Source organism: Gasterosteus aculeatus, chromosome 2 (genome assembly GCF_964276395.1).
Source record: "Gasterosteus aculeatus chromosome 2, fGasAcu3.hap1.1, whole genome shotgun sequence".
NCBI lineage: Eukaryota > Metazoa > Chordata > Actinopteri > Perciformes > Gasterosteidae > Gasterosteus > Gasterosteus aculeatus.
In genome coordinates, this window is record NC_135689.1 from 13,702,690 (window position 1) to 13,726,459 (window position 23,770).

The 23,770-nt window shown below is 44.8% G+C and overlaps 1 protein-coding gene across 14 annotated transcripts in view; it reads left to right on the forward strand.

Moving 5' to 3' along the window:
• The window catches only part of prdm16 (PR domain containing 16), a 155,110-nt gene that overhangs the window by 31,983 nt on the left and 99,357 nt on the right, over positions 1 to 23,770 (forward strand). For 13 of the 14 annotated variants that reach the window (XM_040192759.2, XM_040192761.2, XM_040192763.2 and 10 more), the window contains exon 2: positions 19,104 to 19,591. In XM_040192759.2, the coding sequence (XP_040048693.2) occupies positions 19,104 to 19,591 (488 nt within the window). Of the gene's footprint in view, positions 1 to 5,844; positions 5,951 to 19,103; positions 19,592 to 23,770 lie in introns of those variants that run through there. The other variant, XM_078084025.1, reaches the window with a different exon arrangement.

Here is a 23,770-nt window from a genome sequence, read left to right on the forward strand (position 1 = left end):
GAAGGGCAGGAAATTGATGTGGAAAACGAGGTCTTAATGGTCGTCCCGGTAAATATTGGCGTCGAGGAGTTATAGACTGCGCTGCATCTGACTGCAGTTGGAGCATTTGCCACCAAATTCCATTTTTTCACTCTAAAATATTTTAAATATTTTTTTTCAGTTATTTTTCATAATCCACATGAATAGCATTGAAATGGAGTCTGTCACAGAAGTCACACCACCTAAAACGCTCTGAGCTACATCACTTCACTTCGTCTAGAAAACGTTGCAGAGAACAAGGAGCTTCATCAATCTTAAACCAGCTATTCTCTGGCCGAGCTGCACTTAAAACACAAATCTGTCAGCATTGTTACCGCGTCGTTACCAGCCCTTTTTGTTATCACTGCCAGAAAACATTATCTTCACTTTACCTGTATTTGGTCCTCTGTGTGTGTGTGTGTGTGTGTGTGTGTGTGTGTGTGTGAGAGAGAGAGACTAAGCGTAAACAACATCACAGCAGAGGTTATTAATGATCATGTGACACTTTTAGCAGCCACGCTTGTTTGGCAGAAAAGTAGCAATTATGCTCTTCTGGAACCAACAACACATCAGAATGGTGAAAGATGTGAGGTGGAACAGGCAAAGAAAAGATCTCATTATCAGCATCACACGTTTGAGCTCTCAGATAAACTGTGGAAAGTACCTTTGTACAGTAATTGTGAAAAACAACCAATTGTTTCTTGGATCTTAATCTGGGGTAATGGGTGATAATGAGAGTGCCGGTAACTTGGCACTTGCTTTGCTATTGGCTAAATCCGATGGAGATTTGGAGTTTGTCAATAGAATAGACCAAGTACTCCTTTACCTCCCGTTGATACTGGTGTATATTGGAGACCAATTAGCGAGCACACCCATAGTTTAAACCACCGTAACCAGTTGGGAAATCCTTCTATTAGCTGTAGCTTTCATGCTAAGGGACTTGAACTATTTTGATTTAAGGAATTGCTTTTAATTACTGTGTACGGGGGTCAGAGAGGACTGTTCTGTTTCTGTGTGTGAGACTGATACAGAAACAAATATGAGATCAACAGCAGATATTCTGCACATATGACCAATTTTACACCAAAGTGTCACTAAAACATGAGTGTGAAATGTATGTTATATTCTATTATTAATATTTACTCAGAATCCAATTGGCTGTATTCCCAGTTTCAGCAATGTTTTGTTATGTTTACTGAATTAACTTCTCCCCTCTTCTGGTCTTTCTTCATTCCCATTAAACATATCTTTGCATATAAACATTGACCACAAAGGGATCAACTTGATCAATATAGAGGGAGCTCCCTTTCTCCCTAGTTGGGCTCCGTTTCTCTCTCAGCCTCTCTCCTTCACACTTGACTTGTCCCCTGGGTGTAGCCGATTGATAATGCTCGTTCTTTCACCATTCATTAGCATGCAGAAGGGGAATGGAGGTCCTTAATGAACTGGGTGGCCAGTGTTGGCCACAACACCAATTAACACAGCTTTTAATTATGGCTCTAATCAGAAAAGCTTGCGGCGAGTGCCCCCTGCAAACCCTGAATATACGAGCGCCCTGCTGAGGCATGCAGATGCGCACGAGCACATGCACACAATGTGAACGCTGAAATACAAAAAGGGACTTTATGAGAGTGTTTGGTTCAAGAATCGCTCATTCTTTACCCAGCTTCCCCACTCATTTATCTCCAACGCTCCTTCTTTTATTGTTGACCGTCTGATTGAGCTCAAGGGGGGTTTAAAACATATCTGGCCCCAAAATAGTTCAAACACTTTTTATTTAGAAATCTCTTAGGCAGCCAGTCAAGTGTACGCCGCCCGCTGCCAAAAACATGAAGCAACAGAACGAGAATGTCTGCCGCCGCAGTCCGCCAACTTCCCAAGCTGAGGAAAAAAAGAACCCTGTATTTTTATTCTGAAGGGACCGTTTGGCCCGACGGAGCTCAGAGAGAAGTTAACCTGTGTTACAGGGAAAGATGGAGGAGCGGCAATAAAGCGGTTAGCTTGAGTCCGTGAACTTAAGCACTCACTCGTGTTGTCCCAGAGCCGAGTTTACCTGATTCCACTTGCGGCAGCTCTTTGGAGGGGAACGACTGACGGCTACGGCGCCTCATCCTTGTGATACGGATGTTAGTAAAGCTCTTGAGAGTTTAAGTGCTGTTCTGGAATCAGTTTGACTTCTTTGGGATTAAACTCTCGACGGGACCTCAGAAGGAAGAACCTAGTCAAGCCATCATCTCACTTCTTAATTTGACAGGAGATTATGTCATTTTTGGCAAAGCCAAGACAGCAAGTTGTAATGGCTGCTTTAGCTAATATGCGTTTGATCGAATATAAGAATTCTGGATGTGGGGAAGTTTAAACTCAGTGCTCTATGGCATCAGCTTCCTGTTGAGCTATGAAGTTTACTCAGAGCTTTGAGGGAGTCAGTGTATTCACTTTATGCATTAATTCTACCGATGCAGCCCTCTTTTACCAACCAGTACGTTACTGCGTAATGCTGAAAGTTTTCATTATAACCGAGACCACGCGTCTCAATTATTTCTTAACCTGAAAGGCTTAAAATGTGTGTTTCCTTGACAACCGTGTCCTGTTCATGCGTTGTGTCTATGGTTTTTCTTGCCACTTAAGCTGACTGGTATCCGCTTCTGCATGCCTGTGTGTGTTTGTGTGTATAAAGTTGTTTTGTGAAATAATGCCTTATAAGGTCTCAGATCAAACGCTCACTTAGAAGAGAGAGAGGCAGCTGAGCTTGTCTCACTGGCTGAGATGTCCATCCATGCCAGTTTTTTTTCTGTGATTCTCTGTCCTCACTATCTTTGTCTCATTTTACATATTGACTGGGAATACTATGACAGCTGAACTACTGTTTTAGTCAGCAGCCGTTGTGAAGCGGGTAGTGCCCCGATACCCAAACATGGCTCACAACACACACACACAAGGGGTAAAAAACAACAACAACAACATTTGAAAGATTTATAAAAAGGTCTTTTGTCAACACACAGCTCTTCAATACGCACGTCCAATCTTGTGCACATACAGACAGCGTGATAGCGTAGCAGACAGAATTGCACAAGGAATGAGAATAAAGGAAGAGAGATAGTAAGTCAGACGTAAAATGACCCTCTTTAAAGCCTGTTAGAAATCACAGCCGTCAGCACGCTCGGAGCTGGCACGGAAAGCAGCCTCGCTCCCTCAGTTCTGAAAAGCGACCCTTCTTCTTCCTTTTCTTCCCTTTCTCCTTCCTCCTCTCTTTTCCTCTCTGTGTCTCTTTGTCAGTCTCCAACTTGGTTGTACTTCCTGTAACCCTGGTAGCCTTTATTCCCTTGCCTGAGAGAATTGGTTTGTAGTTGCACTGCAGCTCCGAGCGCTTTATCTGGCTTTAGTATCCATGGTCCCTTTCAGGCTTTAAGCAGCAAAAGGAGAATAGACTGAATTCAGTGGCCTTCACCTTTAGTTATCGTGTTGATTTCTAAAGAAAGTCCAAATATTGCATTAGACAGAAATATAATCAAAGCCAAGTCAGCGATATTTGTATGAATTACAATGTTTTCTCAAAAGGTTTAAAATATTTAGTTAATGAAATCCTCAATACTTAGTTCCTTGATTCAGGAAAAAAAACTTTAACAAACCAAAAAATTAAAACAAACCGGTAGAAACTACAAGAAGCAACCGAGCAAGGAACATGATGCTGGACAGATAAAAGGTAGCAGTAGAATTACTATACCATCAAGTTACATATTATTTACATAAATTAAAGTGTAGTATTTAGTAATCATATTTAGCGTGAGTGTAATCAAATATTGTCATGCAAATTGTAGACATCTAATATAGATTTATTAGAAGGCAATATAAGGAAAGACATATTGGAGCCTTTTCATTTTTGTTGAGTCGCGTTTCAAGTTCAGTTGGTTAATTTCAAAGCAGTGCTGATCTTTTCGTCACCTGCTGTGTTTCATTATATCAGCTTGTAAGTCCACGGGGCCTTGATTCTGACCCACACACACACACATGCACACACATCCAACCTAATTAAAATGGCCTGGTTAAGCACCATGCGTCGGGGCCTAGCAGGGGCAGGTGTTAGGCATGTGGAGAGAGGGGGGGCGCGCACAAATCTCAAGTTAAACGCAAAGAGATTAGACAACTTTTGCAAGATATTAGCTGGTCAAAAATGAGAAAAATGTCCCTAAGCCTCTTGTACAAGCGCTGGACCTGGTCAGACAAGGCCTGCTTTTGTTTCACAGGCAGAGGCATGGGGCAGTGTGTGATTAGTGGGAGACGTGAGGCCTGTGGTGTGCAAGATGAGGGACTGATCCAGGCCTGAGTGCGTGTGTGTGTGTGTGTGTGTGTGTGTGTGTGTGTGTGTGTGTAGCAGCCAGATTACAGAGTGGTCCCACCTTTCACCCATGTGATACGAAATAGCAATAAAGAGATCGATAGAGATAGGAAAACAAACCAATCGATTGTTAACCCACCCATTAGCATTTTGTGACGCCCCAGTGAAGAGGTTTTCAATGAGTATTTACTATTTTACAAACGAAGTACACAACCTGAACGTGGCCTCATTTAGAAAAATTGAGCAGCAATGTGGAGATAATTTCATACCATTTATCACCCACCCGCTGCCTATGTCGCTGTGTTGAGCTCATTTCTACTGAAACTAAAAGTGTGCTGTTGGGATAGTTTTCATGTCAAAGAATGTAACTTGGAGCATAGTTGATGAGTGAAGGTGGATTTTAAGCAAATCACCCGCACATCTTTGACCCTGAAAACGCTTGAGGTACCACGTTGCGGTTTGACATGGGATCTGGTTGTCCCTTTTTCGTAGCTGTGTCTTTGCAGTTGAGACCTTTGCAGTCATATTGGATGCTTTATCGACCCACAGGAGGTGTCCTCCTCTACAGTGTGTTGTTCATATTCAAGCTGCAGGAGCTAAGAGGGACAGGGAGGGGATCAAGACGGGCATTTGATGGAAAACTGTCTGCGTGACAAGGGGAGCCACCAATGTGACAAGGTCTGGACCCTGTGATCACAGAGCTCCTGTTTTGGCTCCCCCCCCCGCCTCCTTCACATCGTCGAGAGGGAGAGCGACAGACAGACACAAAGAGAAAGTCCAGACAGGCCATGTGAGTGTGTGTCATATGGAACAGATTTAGTGCTAATGGCTCCTGCAGCCCCCCCACCCTCTTGCGCACTATGCCCACCCTTTGCCACCCATTCCAACGACCCCTCTCCCACGCCAGTATCACCTCTTCATAAGGTAGGCTGGTCTGTTGCGTCTCCAGTGTCCCATGTCTGACCCACGCAAGCACCCATTGACCCTTCCCCGTCTCCCCCCGCCTCCCCTCGTGGCTGCACCCTGACGGAGCTTTCACCTGAGGCTCTACACTTGGAGTGAAGACACAGAAATGAGCGGCTACGACTTCATTTTCAGTGCTGTGACTTGATCTGAGTTTAAAAGTAAAAACATTAGCGTCTCCTGTTGGTTAGATCATTGATCAGTTGGGACTGACTTGAGAAGAGAGGAGGTGGGTGCAGACATTGCGGTGGAGCGAGTAGATGCTTTGAGGTCACCTTTGAGTTCCGATGTGCACCCTTTTGAGACTAATACCAACAAATACTTTTTCAAGACGAATGATCTCCCAACCGAGTGTCCTCCACTTAAGGACTTGACCTCGACAGCGACCTTCACCCGGCCCGTCGCCCCCCGGCACTTCCCGTATCTCTGTCACACTGACACTGGCATTCTTTCACGTTAGCGCATCGCAGCGCCGCAGATAGGCCTGCCAGACACCCCCCTGTGCTCGTCTAGTATCTCCGTCACACACACACACACAAGGTTAATTCTTAACTAGCGTTTATGGGTAGCCGGGAACTTGTGGTTTGACTGCGCTGCAGCGAGAAGACGCGCGATATAATACGTCAGCTTTTGGTGAGTTATGAGCCCAAGTGTGAGTGTCTGGGATGCGTGTTGGAAGTGGGGCGCTGTGACAGATTAGGGTAGAGTGCGCGTTCCGTTTGAATTTAAGGTTGTGGCGTCGCCTTTTTGTCGGTGTTTAAAGAGAGGGGCGACCAACTTACGTTTGAATGTTTTCGTCTTTGCATGATACCAAATATTTGCTCCTCTGCCTGTTTGTGTCGTTCAGCCTGAATCCAATCCACATAGAATGCACAATAATTCAACAAGGTTTTATTTTAGGGTTAGGTAAGTCATTTCCCCCCTTGACTCTCCAATCAATATCAATAAAGTGGTCTAGTTATCTATTTCACCCTCCTTCAACAACTAGGATCAATACCCATCTGTCATGGTTTCACCCACTGAATGTTATCGCTTGTGCCGTAGATTAGCCGGCTGAAGCATCTTATCGTGACATTTTCTGTTATCCTGAGTTATGTAGGTTAGAAGGAGAGGTCTATCTCAGCGCTTACCAGGCTTTGGCCGCCCGGTTGCCTCATAGCGACGACATTATGTCGAGAGCTGCTTTGTTGTCTTCATTTAAGAAACCGTCAATGTACGATTCACGAAAACAACATTTTTCTTCACTGATCTTTTTGCAGCTTATGAAAAATATTTGCGCTTTCTTCTGTCATTTTAGGATATTTACGACAATTAATTGAATTTTCTGTTTGTACATTGAAGTTTGCACCAATTGATATGATTTTTAGTTATATTTCAAAAAGCATGTCATCCCCCTGCTGTTTTAGCACACACTTTTCTAGTTCATGCATCTTAATCTGTGGCCATATTGCAACTTTCATGCATGTGTTGCACTATTATACAACTTTTCTGTTTTTTTTCTACGCTATCTGTTGAGTAAAGAGAACAAAACACACATTTAGAAGTTAATTTGGCTGTTGTCCACTAAAAAGCTAAAAAGTATATTCATTGTTTACGTCACATCGGTGTGCAGGGTCATCCATATCCCAGACTGTCACAGCACCCAACCAGGTCCATCCTTCATTCCTTTCTCATCTTTCAAATCCTGACCACTCTCCTCCATCTCTCAGTCGGGCCGGGACTTGACCTCTCACCTCCAGAGGCCCGCCCATCTTGTTAGCCCTAACCCTCAGTTGATTGTGTCACTGACCGCTAATGGTTAATGTGCTTTTTTTTTTCTCTCTCTCTCTCTCGGAAAACAAAATTGATGGCCCACCGTTCATAGAAAATGTGGAAGCCACCTTTAAAATCACATGAGGGATATCACTCAGTTCATTTAATATGTTGAAATCCAGGAGAAGTAGACTTTAAGATGAATTGCCTGTATGTGCTGAACAGACGACTAGTGTTCAGGCATGAATTTAGTTATTTTGGGAGGCAAGACAGCGTTACAGAGGTGTATAAAAGTAAAATAATGTAGATTTAAATGTATTTCTTCCCTTCTGTCTCCTTCCCCCACCCCGTCTCCCCGTCCTTGTGCCTTTATGCCTGCTTAATGCCCAGACTGATGAGCCCAATTTGGACTGGTTCTGCAGCCGGCCCAGTTTGATTAATGGCTCTAGGTGAGGAAGCATCAGCGCTGCCTCGTCCTTGTTTCATCAGACACACACACACACGACACACACGCATAGCCACTCACTGCCACCCGACCAGCCTTGTAATTGATGACAGAGGGCTAAACATTTGCAAACCAAATGTGGAAAAAGGAGACAGAGCTAACTCTGCTTCAAACACCTCCCCTGCCTCCCTTCTTTCTGGCTCTCTCTCCCTCTCTATCTGTCTCTCCCCACCTCCCCTCACTGTCTACACAGCAGCTCTTTCATTAGGCATTTGTCACATTGATATGAAGGGCCGGGGCAGCGGTGTGACATGCTCAGAGGGCAGTATAAATATTTGATTAGCCCTAATGGAAATCGTCACAGCGCGCTAATTGCGCCACACATTATCTGAGGTGCGGTATCAGCGGCGGACATCCCCTTTGATCCCCCCCCCCCTCCTCTTCCTTTAGCCCATCTCCGCTGCTCTGTCAGTTGTTTATGCAGTTTATTTTGGGTCATAAGCCATTATCTAACCCCCCCCCCTCCTCCTGTCTCTTCTGGTCAGTAGCCTCCCTCTTCGTTGTCGTCCTTCCCCCAGTGGACAGTGACGTCTCTGTCTCCTACTCGCTGTATGTCTTGTTGTCCTTCGGTGTCCTGTCTGCCGAAGTTTCCCTCCATGACGGAGTCGAGGCTAAATAGCTGCAAGGGCCACACATGCAAACACAAATAGACGCACACAAGGGACCTGAGGACAATACACAGCAGGGAAACAACATGCACACTCGTTTTGATCATTCATGTGATGTAGACTTATAATGGCCTCGAAATACTATCAAATTGACATGAAAAAAAACAAACAAGTAAGTCTATTGTGTACGTATTTCACTGGACATTGTATCAAAAGGAGATGGTGTTTTGATCTGTGGCAACATTAAGTCAGCATAAAACATGACCCCCCCCCCCGAACTCTCTGTACGGAGAAATGTGTAAAAATGGCCACACAGTTGCAACTCAGCCCTAAAACCTCACGAGCATGTTGACAATCACTATTTTTGATCACATTTTGGAGGAGCTCAGAAAGAAAGAAAGCGCTCTGCTCAGTGGATGTGGACATTCTGCCTGTATTCTGCGTGCATTACCTTCAGTGATGCTTTGAATTCACATCATATCCCCTTTGTTTTCAAAGATAAACGTGCATCCTTTAAGCAATGGCGGCGCCTTTTGATGTGCACACAAAGAGCTGAGAGCATGTCCTTCCTTAACCTCCGTCCTGTTTGTATTTACTTGTTGTTATTTACGGCGCGTCTCCTGCAAAGATCAGTGACATTGTTTGGTGTTGCTCCTCTTTTCTCTCTCCTTCTTTCTCTCAGCCTCCCTCGGACGTTTCCATTTAGCCAAAGACAAAACAAGTTAATTAGATCGGAAGTGCGGTCCTATCAACGGGGAATCAGTATTCAAATCAAGGCCCTGTCTGGACACAAACAGCAGGAAGCCAAACAAGACCCCGGCGCTGCTGAATAGGAGGACAGGAGAGGGAGAGGGAGACACAGGGAGTAACCGAAAGAAAGAGCGCGCCTACTTGGGGGGCTTGCACCAGCCAACACACACACACACACAGTGTTTACTTGCTGGATCAATTGTATTTCTGTGTTTACTTTTGTTCTGAATATATTTGAGTGTGCACATTCACACAGTACAACTTTTCAAAGCAATCCCATTATGTGACTTTTCCGACCGCTGCAGTGGGCTTCATTTATTCTAACTTTGCACAACAGCTCAGCATAAGCAAATGGGAGCATCTGTCTGCCTCCAACACGTGTTCCGTGAGCTAAGTAAAGGTTGAGTAAAACGTGGGGGTCATTTAAACTTGGGCACTTCAGCTCCACAGTAAAATACAGAGAGCATCTCTAAATACAAACATATAGCATTTAAACACTGGCAACATTAACTTGGATCAGGACTCGTAGAACAAGCTCAGGTATGTTTAGGTAGATCACACGTAGATGATGAGTTTTACGATGCGTGGCACTGGTTGGTGGCATAAAAAGAAGTTTTATTTATACAAATGCAAACAGGGCTGCATCTACCACAAGTAAATTATATCCTGTATGTTTAACACCTTTATGTTTTAACTAATGCAAAATTCAAGGCAAGCGCAGGGGCCGGGGGGGGTTGTACTGTAAGTCTCAACATCCTGTTTGTGATGGGACGCAATGGCGTTTGTGAGAGTGTGAAATATTACTGCAGTCGTTCACACAGTGTTGTCAGATGAAAGAGACATTGCCGGATGTACGCACACAATAATGTTTGAAATATTGTTTTGCATCTTTAGAAATATTTGATACATGCACAAAACAAGAAGAAAAGGATTCTGTGCTCGTTGTGTTTTGGGAGTGATCATGTTTGTCCACATGCAAACTGGCAGAAGGCTTTTTCCACGTACACCGGCAGATATGGAAACTGAGGAGAGGAGGAGAGGAGAGGTGGTGGGAGGGGAAGGTCCCATTATCTCATGTGGAGGGCCACCTGAGCTAAAGACAGCCATTTGTTCCCAAATCGACCTGTCGACCCCCGCCTAATTACCAGCCAATTATTTCCAAATGGACTACGTTCACCCCACACCCTGCACACTTAAAGAGGGACGAAATTGCCTCTCTCTCTCTCTCTCTCTCTCTTTCTGTTTAAGTCATTCACTCTTCAAATCCCATCATTTTTCGGTCTTTCCTTTTCTCTCCTTTCCATGTTTCAACATTTCTTTTTCTTTTTTTACAAGAAATCAGCTTGCACTTGTTGTTGCCGGCTCTGCAGCTCCTCCAACCAACCGCCCACTCCACCGAACACACAAATATAGTCACGCACGCGCACAGCGTGTTCTTTGTAAATGAAGTGGCCTAATTATGGTACGGTTTGACACTGAGCCTGTGTGTGTGTGTGTGTGTTTGATTGTTGTCCTTTTCACCCACAAATATCATTATGCAGCACTCTCATCATATCTCTATAATTTCTCTCTCTCTTCTCTCTCTCTCTCTCTCTCTCTCTGTCTCTCTCTGGCACCGCTCAGTCTCAGCACGCCGATGTGTATCGATGGGTCCGGCATGCGGGAGCCACCCAAAGGAGAAGAAGGCTGTGCCCATGTTCCCAGAATTCTTTGTGGTTGGCCTCCATTGTTCACCACCACTTGTATACAGCATTGTCAGACTGATTGTGAGCCTCCGCTCTCCCTCGCTCTGCGGACGGCAAGAGAGCAAGCAGAGTGGAGGAGACGGAGGGAGAGGGGATGAGGAGGAGGAGGAGGAGGAAGGGAGCAGTAAGCATTGTGTCCCTTGCTCGCCATTCTCCGGCCTTCCCATCTGTTTCCTTCTCTTCCTTCCTGTTTCTGTGGGATAGTGGACAGATTAGTAATAACACCGCCACAGCTCCTAATAGGGGAAGTCATGGTCGGGGAATACGATGGATCGGTTTGAGATATCATCTGGCTGGGTGGCGCGATAGTTTTGAACTCTGACACCCGGCTGCTCGCTGGCCGCCTTTGATCACTGTGGTGTGGAGTTGAATTTGTGTAGTTCTTATTTTAAACGTTTGTGTTTAAGTCAACCTTTTCCGTGTCGCACCTTTATGCTAAATATGCCACCGCTGCCAGCAGATACATTTAAAGACACATACTTGGTTTGCCTTCTGCATTTGTTGAGATTCAGAGTCAGAGAGTTGGTTCTGCTGATTGAAGGGCTGCAATAAACAACTCGTTTTTAATCATCATAATACATTTGTAATTTCCAAAGACTTTTCTGTGAAAAGGTCGTTGCGTTTGAGAAGCTGAAACCACGTATAGTTTTTGTCTCATTGATTCTCTAAATAGTTGTCATTGGACTCACACGCATTTCCTCATTTATTTCCAGTTCAAGGGATGTTAATTCAGAGTTGCAATTACATTGCAATAACATTTTCATTGATCAATGATTTAGGCCATGAAATGTCGTAAAAGGAGTTTATCCCTTTAAATGGTTGTTCTTAAAATGATCGGTTTCTAATCGGCACCAACGAGAAATGCATCATCCCATCCGCAAAACTTTAGCAGGTGAATATAATAAATGATTTCCTGATAAATTATATGAGTAATTAGCTGACAATCCTTAATTTGTCTAACTCCAACAGAACCTGAATATATAAATGTATTGATATACTTTATATACAATAGAAAGTGTCACATTGCTTAACAATGTGTGTGTGTGTGCGTGTGTTCTGTTCTTTGCGTACCGGCCTCCTGGCCGCGTTTGAAGCTAAGTGGATTAGCATATCTCCCATGTCAAATCCATTCACTATGACAGCCTGATGACACGGGACCGTGTGACGGCTGCGACCCACCTGACGTCCACGGCTCAGGCCTCCCAGCAGGGGTCTGACTCCGGGAGGGAGGAGTCAGGGATTGACCAATGGAAGGCAAAGCCGTGCTCTCAGCAGTTATAAGAGTTTAGGTAGACAGCAGACATAATTGTTGTTGGTTTTATCGCTAAATAGTTGTGTAGTTATTTTCTGTAGTTCCTTGCTTTTGTTCTTCCTCTCCGGACATCATTGGTTATGTTGCAAAATGAAATCACTAGAATTGTAAATGTGCTTCAGACATTTGAGTAGATAGTTTTACATGACCCTTATCATACATATTTCATATTTGTTACTGTATAATTTGTGTAGGCCTCATTGGCACAGACTCACACCATCTCCTCTGCAGCACTCACTTCCCTCTGTCTCATCTCCTCATCCACTCCCTCCGTACCTCTGCATCCATCCTCACTTCTGTTCTCACATCCCACAGACTCTAGTCTGACCCACCTCGCTCTCCCTCCCTCCCCCCGTCCTCCCCCCGTCCTCCTCCTCCTACACAGTCCCATGCCGGCATAGCCGGGCAATGCTAACACTTTTGTCAGGGTGATTAATAGCACGCTAAATTGTCGTTAATTCACTGGCTAATGACTGGAGGGAGTGGGCGATAAGAGGAGAGGAGCAGAAGGCTGGAGAGAAGAGGACTGATGTATGGGTGAAGGGGCTTCCAGTGGGAGAGGTGAATATCATCACCCCCTTCCAGCACATCGGTACAACCTCCGACATGCAGCTACTGTATAGTAACCAGACAGGGCAAAGGTTGTTGCACACACTCGGACACTTGCAGTCACATGTCACTCAGGCAAGGTTTTGGCCCCTGACACATGAGCAGTGCACATGATTTCCCCCGACTAAAGCTTGGTAGAGAATCAACGAAGGGGACTCTGTTTCCTGCAGCGTGTCACATTTCTGTATTCAATATCGTTTGTGACTTTTCCAAATTATTCCACTAAAATTGTAATTTGTGTCATTTTGATGTCAATTGATTTGCCACTGGAAATGCTGCGTTTGTCCAAGTGAGAGTAGAATAAAGTTTTGACGTTTGAAGCTGTTTGCAGACTTTCATTAGAATGGCTAATGGTGGAGGCTTCTTTCTTTCACTAAAAACAATGGTGAAAACAATTTTGACGCTGTATCAAAATTCAAAGATTTTACCCCACATTTAAGGTCACAGTCTAATATTTAAAAAATAAATGTCTCCATTACACAAATGCACACTGGACTGCACAAAGAGAGTCACACAAGCTAACCTTTCTCCTCCCTGGTTAATAAGAATGGATGGGTTTGGTCTGCCGTACTGCTCCTCTGGCTGTCTTGTCTGGCCTCCTGAGAGGCCTGCTAAATGAACCTGCGACAGAAGTGAGTGTAGACACGCACACAAAGACACACACACACACACACTCAGACAAAGAAAAGACAGAAAGACACGCAGGAGCCATGCAAAGAGTTTGTTCCTAAATACAGTTCTGTCCCAATATCTGCGCGTACATCGGTTTTCGTTCTCTATCAATACATTTGACTGTATTCATGAGCCCCGCATTTAACTTCCCCTAAGGCCGTCTTCAAACTAAATTATGGCCAGAGGACTTCCATCACCTCCAGATATTGACACAACCTCGCTGATCTTCTCCGTGACAGAAACAATCAAGTTGATTTGCGAATCATTTTACATAGTGGAGAGGATTGGACTGACTTTGCTGCAGCACATTGTGTGTGTGAGTGTTTTCGAGGGCCGCTGTCTGTCTCTGGTCCTTTCCTCACTGTCCCACTAAATGTCTTCCAGAAAGTATATACAAAACACATACTGCTCTTTGCTTTATGAATGAAGCCTTTTCAAATGACCACTGCTAAATGTGTTTTGTCACAGGAAGATTGGCCCACGTTTGAATAGTGGTTTTAGGTGGTGACAGAGGGACGTTTTGGTCTTTATCATCAGTTCCATTTAGCTCAGTCACATTTCTTGTTAATTTTTGTTTTTTTTCTCATGGTGTCCTTCCAGTTCGCTGTGTCGTTTCACCTGCCAGTCCGTTCTTTATGTCCCTCTCTTCTTTTGTTTGATATGCAGCTCTATTTCTGCCCCCCCCCCCACCCTCTCCTGACCCTCCCTCGGGGGATGTTTGCAACTCAATTTGGCAAATGTAACTCGATATTGATTATTATTAATATTTATCATGTTTGTGCACATGTTTTCTTCTACTGCTATTAATCTGCCCTGTTAATAAATGTCTGCAGCAGCCTGGGCCCCTTGGGACCACGGGGCCACCACACAGACACACACACACACACCTGCTCTCAGCTGCAAGAGGTTGCTTGCTGTCCCCTCTTTGCCTGCAGGCTTGATTTCAGTGCACACACAATCACACACACACACAAACTCTCACTATTGGAGGACGGAATGGCTTTAGGCTGCTCAGCACAAATACCACATCAATACATCGGCTGCCTTGTGTCACTACACACACTCACGTATACAAACACACAAATGCCGCAGTCGGATCCTTTATAAGCGGCAGTGACTAATTTCCCTCCGTTTGTCTATTTCATTTTTCCACAGTAATATGCTTTTATATATTGTATTATACAACAATAGAAAGAAGGTAAAGGAGAAACTAACTGCTGCAGAGAGCAAGAGAACAGGCAATGAATTGCTCCTACTCTAAGATTTCTTTAGACTGATACCAGCCTGATGTAGTAAAGGAAGAGCACCCACGTAGACTCACACTCGCACACACAGCAGCAGCATGGTATGCATGCGTAAGTGTGTGTGGATTTCAGCGTTTGTGCATAAAATATGAAAGAGAACCCTATTCCACTTTTGGTTTTCATGTCATTTTTGGTCATGCTGTCACTTAAAGCAATAAGTCGTAAGGACAGGAGCATTATGAACTCACTCACAATAGCAGCACACTTTAAGTTTGCAATAAGAAGCGGTTAAAACATCTAATGCTTATTGTGTGATTATTACACACGGCAGCAGGACATGTGCAACCATGTGGGGAAATCTTTTTTTTAAACACCTCCCTTTCATTTATCCTTTCTTTCATTCTGTGCTCCTTTCATTTTTTTTCTCTCCGCCTCTGTAATCCCTCTTTACCCACTCTGAAGAAGCCGTGTTGTCGTTTTAAGTGTTGCCTGGAAATGTTCCCTGGTGCTTTTTACAAGGGGAAGTGTGGTGTTCTTGCTTGGAGCCGCTCGCCGGTATCGCGGCTGACCGTGCCCCCGGCGCTCGCTCATTATTTCATACCACGCGCACAATCGCGCACACCTTCTCCCCCCTTAACACTCTGCTTTGGCTGCTTCGTCGCATGCTTCCATTCTGTACGTCATTTTGAATACAGCGCCGCCGTGCAAAACCACACCATTGTACAGTTTTTCACCCAACACTCTACCAACTGATTTGCACTTGTGTAACTTTTACAGCTGCCTCCCTCCTTGGCCCCTCCTAAGCAGGGGATCATCAAAGGCCTGCTTAATACAGGCGAACAGGTACCAATATCACTCTGTTGGCCAACAATAAGCTAAGTGGTACCATATTGACGTAATATAGTGGCGCAAACATCAGATTAAGCTTTGGGCTCGAATGCCTCCCCCCCTCCCGCACGTACTTACACACACGTGTGAACATGTGCGCACAGAGCTCCCACATCAAAATGTTTGGTCATTTATTGCTCAACCAGCAATCCATTTTTCATATCTGTCATGGTCCACACAGCCTCCTTCTGCCCCCTTTTTTTTCTTCTTTTCTTTCTTTCTTTCTTTCTTTCTTTCACCAGACGATCTTTCCTCCCCATATTTGGAGCCAGTGCAGAATCGTGCATAGTTCTGACTTTTCCCTGGATACCGTCTTTTCATCAGTGGCTGGCTTTGCTTTTGAATTGAACCAGATCAATTTACAGTCAGACAAAGATGCAGTCTCTGCGTGCGTTGGAGGGGGGAGGCAGTGAGAGAAATAGGACGTGTGTGCTTTATGATGGCCGTCATTGGCGCACACGTCCTATTTCCAGCTCTCTTCTCTTGTTATCTCAGCCGCAGCCACGGTTCCACTGTGCCGCTTGCTCTCTAGCAAAGCATCACCTGGCTCTGGATGCTCAAGCTATTGTTGGCTGTCATCGTGGCCGCTGTGTGCAGTGCTTTTACGCCGTCTGCATCGCTTCAGTACAAGTGAAATTGCAACGCTGAATTAAGTTTTACAAAGATTCTGTATTTTTCTCACAATGGCAAGATTGCTTATTCTGCAAGAAATTAATGTACCCTCATTTGACACAGTATTTATGAGACTTTCTTGCATGCAGTCACATTTCTTGCTACGTCGACAACACGGCCCAGACTAAATGCCACAAGGCACATGTGTTTGTGAGCGTCCAGGCAGACGGCAGAAAATGACTCCAGATCTCTATCTTTCTGCATTTAAGTCCTGAGTGCTCTGATTAAACACAACCACAGAACAATTTGCCTGTTGTAAGGCCCTCAGATTAAACAACTGATTTTCAGCACCGTGTCAAGTTATTTCGCCATGGCAACGTTGATTACAACATTATCTGCATTTCATATTTCTTTCTCGTTTTTTAAAAAAATTTTATGCCCCGACTTTTGAAAATAGGACTTGTACGATTTTTTTAATGGCTGATATTACTTGGTTGCCTTGTGCATTATTTGGCATTGTTAAATGTGTATTTTTGTCTAGGTTTGCCTCTATAAATGTTGTATCTTCTAATTTCAACGGGACATGGCGTAATTATCTGATATCATCTTTATTTTCTGGAACGCCGCGTCTTGCCAATGTGTATCGCAAGCCGCTACAAAGCAAAGGGCTTCGTTTGTAGCACGCATTTACAATTCATCAAATAAACGGGATGCCTTCATGTGGCCGGGGTCCTGCTCTCAGGCAGAGCGCCGTAGTTTTCCACTGGAATAACAGCCGCTGAACAAGCAGCCCATTGTAGCCGCAGCCAGCACCGGGACCCCCGAGGTGCGAATTAATGATTGACCCCTGATGTAATCAGGATAAATAGCTCCCCGTAAAAGAGAAAGAGATGGTGAGAAGACCAGAGTGAGAAAGAACAACATAAGGAGCCAGGGGGAGGAAGGCACTATCTGGCCCGGGTGTTTTTTAAGAAGCCCTCGGGGAGACGGAGCTAACATCTCTTTCTGTGTCTTCTGAGACCAAGAGCTAACATGGAGCTGTCTAAAAGAGCTCAGTCATCAGTTTTTTTTTTCCGTCTCCCCGATGTCTCAAACGAGAAGAGAGAGAGAAAGAGAGCTTGTCACCAGTGGCGAGTGATCTGATAATGTTCCATTTTTTTTTTAATGAGGTGAACTTGTTTAAAAATCACACTGCGATGGCGTAGTTCGACCTCACTTTACTCCTTCATGAGTCTCACAAAAGAGGTTTTGTTCATTAAAATGAAGAGGTTTTTTTCTCTTTCTTCTTGTTACTCAATTATTTGCCGTAGCAATCTCTGCATTTTTTGTGGACCGGCTCGAAAAGCCAAATTGTGTTTAATAGATTTTCCAAGGCTGTCTTTCTGCCTGTCGAAATTGCTCTCAATGGGTCAAGTGTGAGAGTGGGCCAGTGAAGAGGGAAAGTGAGTCGCGAGCGAGTGTTTAACGGCCTGAAAACACTTTTTGATTGTGCGGCGGGAGCAGCAGATAGGGCTGAGTTATAAAACTTTAATTGATCTGTGAAAAGTGGAAGTTACTGCTCGCTCTCTTGTTCCCATGCTTAATTGCACGCCTGTTCTGAGGCCCTATGAAGCATTGATCATTAAAGAAAATGGGTTATTTTCCAGTCCAAATCACTGGATGACGTGGAATCAGTAATAAAAAGGCTGGATTTTACTGCAGCAGCTTTATGTGATAGTTTCCCAGATCCGCATGGACATGCTGCAGGTTTGCCAGGCACTGAAAAGCTGTTGTCGCATGCTTCCACAGCTTCACATTACACATAAAAAAACTACATGTCAGCTCATTTTAACAGCTTTCACAATCCACATTTGTCATTGGGCAGGAACCCAAATAATGATCAAAAACTCGTGACATCTTCGACTTTGGTTTCTTGAGCCGCTCGTTCAATCCTTCTAGAAGATACAAGCCACAGTGTTTCCGCCTCACAGAGAAATTGGTTGGAAATCGCGCTCCAAAGCACAAATAAATGATGCATATCTATTTTATTAAAACACAACGCACAAATGTTCATTGTGACCTAGTCAACTCTTGTGTGATAACAAACGCATTTGGTAAATGTGGTGTTGCAGCTCCAGCTGGAATCTGGAAAGCGGTGGCGAGCTTTGCAGCAGGCGGGACGGAGGCTAACAGAGAGAGAAAGCCTGATTGGAACCACCCCTCCTGTAATTTTGGGGCAAGTTAGCCCGCTGATTGCCAGTCGCTGTGTTTAGATAGTAAAACTGTAGTGGTGCTTAGACTAAAGACATCAGGATCAGTCGCATGGTGGAAAAGAAGGATATGAACAGAGACGAGCTGAGGATAACACAATTAAACAATCAAACTGTTGTTCTATACTTGTTGTTAGTGTGTGAAAAACTTTGCTTCTATTCAACGTTTGAGAAGTGTAAGTTAAATCTTGTTAAAGAAAACAAAATCCTAGAAAGGGAAATATTTTTTCTTCCTCCAAATACAATGTTGAAAAAAATGTCTTGGTATCGCTACAAACACCCAGAATGCTTTCAGGACTAATGCAGAAAGGGAGATAGTAAATAATGTGCTGATCAAAATCCCACAAACCCCACACAGTAAAGCAGCTAACTCTACTTTGTTTCTGCACATGCACATTTATAAACCTTCACCAGAGAAATCCTCAATAGCACATTTAGGGGAATCTGACTTTTGTTACCTTTTTGTACATTTTGATAAGGGAAATCATATTGCCGGTCTCTCACCCGCTCGGTGATGGGCAATGATTTTTTATAAGAAGAGTCCTGGCAGGAAGTGACTGTGATGGAATTGAGGACTTTTCCCTTAGACATCTGTTTGGCTCTTCTCTCGTAGTCTCTGGATGCATCCTGCAGTGTCTGCCTGGGATGAAGATGTTGTCTTTGTCTTTGTGTTTCATGATCTCCGCTCAACAGTAGAAATTTGGCTCTGTAAACTTGAGCTTTCTTCCTCCCTAACGCGCTGACGGTGAAATCCACGATGTCATCTCCTCAGGAACGTCTTTCGTGTTAACAATTGCCACAATAACCGTTGCCTCTGTACATTTGTGTTTGGTCCCATAGATGACAGTGAGCCAGTGGACAGCATGTACGACACAGAGGCTGACCTCCCGGGTTTAGCGAGCGGAGGCGGCGCCGACAGCCTGGAAGACGACACAGACGACGGTGTCATCAACATGTCCCCCCTGCCCTCACCCACTCCTTCCCATCCAAACAACAACAACAACAACAACCACCACCACCACCTGCTGCACCCCCACATCTACGCCACCCACCACCACCACCACCTTCACAACAACAACAACAACAGCAACAGCAGCAGCATGGACCAGGACTTCACCACACCCAAGGAGGGCTCGCCCTACGAGGCACCGGTCTACATTCCCGATGACATTCCCATTCCGAGCGACCTGGAGCTGCGCGAGTCCTCCGTGCCCGGTGCCGGCCTCGGTGTTTGGGCCAAGACCTGCATTGGCGTTGGCGAGAGGTTTGGTCTGCACAGCCCGCTGCATCACGAGGCCACAGGCAAAGACGGCTCCTTTGGATGGGAGGTAGGAACCAGCAGGGGGTCTTACAGGGTTCTTCTCTTTTCATTTCACAATCACATTTCGCCTACTTGTGGCTCAAGCAAATGTAAAATAAAATATGAGATGAAAAGAGTGATCGACGCAATGATGCAACCTGAAGAGGGTAAGTGGATGATCGAGCCGCTCTTCTTTCATTCACATTTCCAGCCATCGCTCTTTCTCCTTTTTCATTATAAGTAGAGATGCCCAAGCAATTTGCATCCTCTGTGTGATTAAACCTCATCTTTGTATCCTTCCCAAAGCGCGAGCGCGCGCACACGCACACACCCACACACACACATACAGACAAATCACACTCTTTCAGAATTCCAGCATCTGAGCCATGTCAGATGGAAAAATCTGCCTGATTAGTAGAGGTATCAGCTTTTCTGGGCGTCGGTCCGAGCGAGCGCACTCATTTGGTCACGCCACCCGATATGGAAATGGAAGAAGCATGGGCCAATGCGGTGGCAGCATATTGAACTATTAATTTTCATTTCAACATGACATTAGAGGATATTGAAGTTGCTTCAGTAAGCTCATTAAAAAGGAAAAAAAAAAGAAACTCCTGATCTCTGTCTCCCTTTCTCTCTTTCTCGTGTGCCTAATCACGGACGAAATATACCGGCCTGTTTTTCATTTCTCCGACTCCTTGACTCGTTAGAGTGACTTTTAGGGGGTCGGTCATTCACGTGGTCTAATGTTACATTTTTGTAACAACGAATGGAGACTTTGACAAGTAAATCATTGGAACACCATTTTAGGAAAGGCCGTGATGAGCTTGAACCCACCAGCTGATGCACACTTACAAGTTCATACATTTACAACAGTCATGCAATCAGTTTCTTCTTTTAAATGGAGTTTCTGGCAGCATTTTGAAGATCACACAAATTTTAGGCATTATAAGCAAATATTTTCTAGTTTGTTAAGTATTAAGTATGTGGCATCTCTTTTAGATCCTCTTGAGGGAAGAAATATATTTAGTACATAAATTCAAAATATATTATCTCCAAAAGCTAAAAAAGTTTAGTGATGAATCCGTCTGTGTTTTGAGGAAATCCCTTATTGGCTTCGGTGTGAAGAACTGGTGGTTTCAACAAAGGCCTTAATGTCTCTTTTCACCCTGGTTCCTCCATAACAGTTCATGCAAGCGATTAGACCACATGGTCACACGCTATCTGGCAGTGTGCCGGGCTGAACATTTTTCTTTTTAAAGTACGTATTATGTCTAGCCGTTCGGGGTGCAAAGGGGCACCTCTCCAAAAGCTACACTCTCCCCGTAGCTCTAATGTTTTCTCTCAGTTTTCCTCCTCCTTCCTCTTTTTTCCCCAGACACTCCAGCTAATGCATATTCATCAGCTAAGCTTTTAGCTCTCTGCGTTTGTAGGAAAAAAGGCCACCTTCAGCTCTAAAGAGATGCATGTCCTGGCATACACACGCCTCCCTGAAAAGGAATTCAGCATATTGTTTCAACAGTTTTTTGACAGAGTTTGCAGTTTAACAAACCATCTGGTAGGGTACAAAACAGTACGTGCATGAAGACAGTCTTGATTCTACCTACTGTTTTTGGCGCGCTTTCGGTCTTTTGACATTTTTGAAATTGGTTTCAGAGAGATTGGTCTCAGGCCAATCAGCATATTTCTGTTGGCCTGGGGTCAATTGTGTAAACTCAGTAGCCTTTGCCTCCAAACATGTCAAAGGGGAACAATTGATCCATGTCTTCTTCCTCTTGAATAGGTGGCAGAGGGCTGACTCTGGGTAAGGAGTTTTTCTCTTAAAATACCCCGTCTGCTTTGGGGCTGGACGACTTTGGGGGCTCTGCCCTCGCAGACTCTTATCACAGATAGTCATAACAGTCGCTCTGTTGATAGCCATCAACCGACTCCCCCAGGAGAACCGTACACCCCCTTTCACCATCCACCCCTCTACTCATCTACTGCCTCTGGTCTTAGACAAATAGACAGACACGAGTAATACTGAGTGAAGAAAGATGTTGAAAGGAAAACAGAGAAAAACAAGGATTAATTGGGGTGGATAGAACAGCTCAGAAACACCGAAGGAGTCTACAAGACTCTTTGTGTAAATCATGGGAAGGTGCATGAATTACAGCAGCTCCCCGCCAATACGGGGGATGTGTTATGATTGATAACAAGTGAAGTGATCTGTGGTGTAAAGGTGATCACATCTAACCAACTTCTTGTCTCAACCTGTCTTTGTTTGAAGGCAAAACTGGACTGAAAAAAGTGTGCAACACAGTAATCTGAGTTACTGAAGTAACTGTGCTTCCACTTATAATAAATGGTAGCATACTATATGGCTCGTGGGGTGAAAGCCCTGTCTTCCCAAAATGCTGCTGAACGCAAAACCGTCGTATTTCATGAAGTTGATTGAATACCATTAAAATCCGAGGTTACAGGCCAGTTTTTAAATAAAGCCCTGTAATCCTTAAAAACACAAGATGTTGTGGAAATGATATATGCCATCTGCAGTACTACACTCAAATCCAAAACACTTTAACTACATTGACTGCATTTTTGTGGATTTCTGGCAAGAACTTATTATGTTGGCTTTGCGAGCACCGCGGTCTACCAACGCTGGGAAGCCCCTGTAACGATCGCGCGAGGACGTGCTTTCTGGATGTCGGAGTGCAGGCGTAGATCGCTGGAGAGAAACGGCGAGGCTTATAGAAAGAGAGAGTGAGAGAGTGGCAGTGAGAGGTAGAAGAAAGAGGATTGCACAGGAAGCCAAACTATTGTCTGTCCCGGGGCGCTTGGACTGGAAGAGGTGTTAACTCAGACTCATTTCAGCAAGACGGACAGCTCAATCTAAGAGCTGCTTTGCTGCAGGCCACCGCCATTCTCTTCTGTCTCAGACTGCCTCTCTGGGCCAGCACTGAGTCATCCATTTAAAAACCATTATGCTCCCCCTTTAGCACAACATGATAGAACGCCACGGCCCCCGGTCTGCCGTGTCTGTGTGTGTGTGTCTAGGGCTGCCAAACTTAGCCTCAGGATAGGAAGGCCTGAGCAGAGTGAGGCACGGCCCTCAGAGAGTCCAGCGTGGAGATCTGCTGTCAGACTGACTGCTGTTATTATCTGGCCGGTAGATTGGCCTGACTTGCCCATTGATCGAGACATGTCACCACACAATGGCTGGAGGTATTGTGCTCCGCGGACTGACTGGCGTTGAATGGACTAACTGATCTAATTCCCTCGGGTGTTCAGATGGCTGGAAAGAGGGCAACGCATCTGTGGATGTGTTGGGGGGGGCACACGTTAATAGGAATCAACGGCAAAGTTGTATCTTGGATCTCTTCGGTCACATTAAATCCTTCCCACAGTCAAGCACTTTGACTTTGAGTCCTCAGAGTCACCACAAGATAAAATCCCGTCTCTCAGTACCCTTATTCAGAACATTCACGAAGCAAACAAACAGTCAGACCAAGCCCTCCGGACGCGATATTAATGATGTTTGCTCTTCCTTCTCCTCACCCTGTGACCACTGGGTGCGTCCTTGCACCTCTGAATCATTGCTTTTGGACACTCCTCCAACACCTGTTCGCTTTGTCTTTCCTCACTATCTTTTTGTTCTCCAGCTCGAACGTGTTTGCTGTCTCACAGTTCTGTCTGTGCACATCAGGTGTTGCCACACTGCCTCACCAACTGTGTGGAGACAGAATCACTGGTTCCGTCAGCTTTAGACACTTTACTGGCTGCTTAGTGGTAAATATCAATTGTTGTGTCCTGCCATCTGCTGTCACTTTATAGAATATAAATGTTACTCTGTGCATGATACATTCTCAAACAGGGTGAGGGGGGATGTAAGAAGGACATATGGTGCATTTTGATTTTAGTGACACAAATGCTCTCACACACAGGAGAACATGTATCATAGAGTCCACGTCGGCCCCGCAGCCGTTTTGCTCCTTTGTAGCAGTGGACCTTGGGATGACTTTGTTACCGGGCAAACGTCTCTTTCTCTCTCCGTCATTCTTTTACTGTTTGCCTTTCATGGGGTGATTTTCCATATCAGTATCTTTCACCCAGTGATGTGTGGAAAGAGGCAAAAAGTATGGCTAACTCCTCTGTTTACCCTGTTATTGACTTAGCGATAGCCTAAGACGTCTGGCGGGCACTCTCATGTGGCCAAGGTCCTACGTGACAG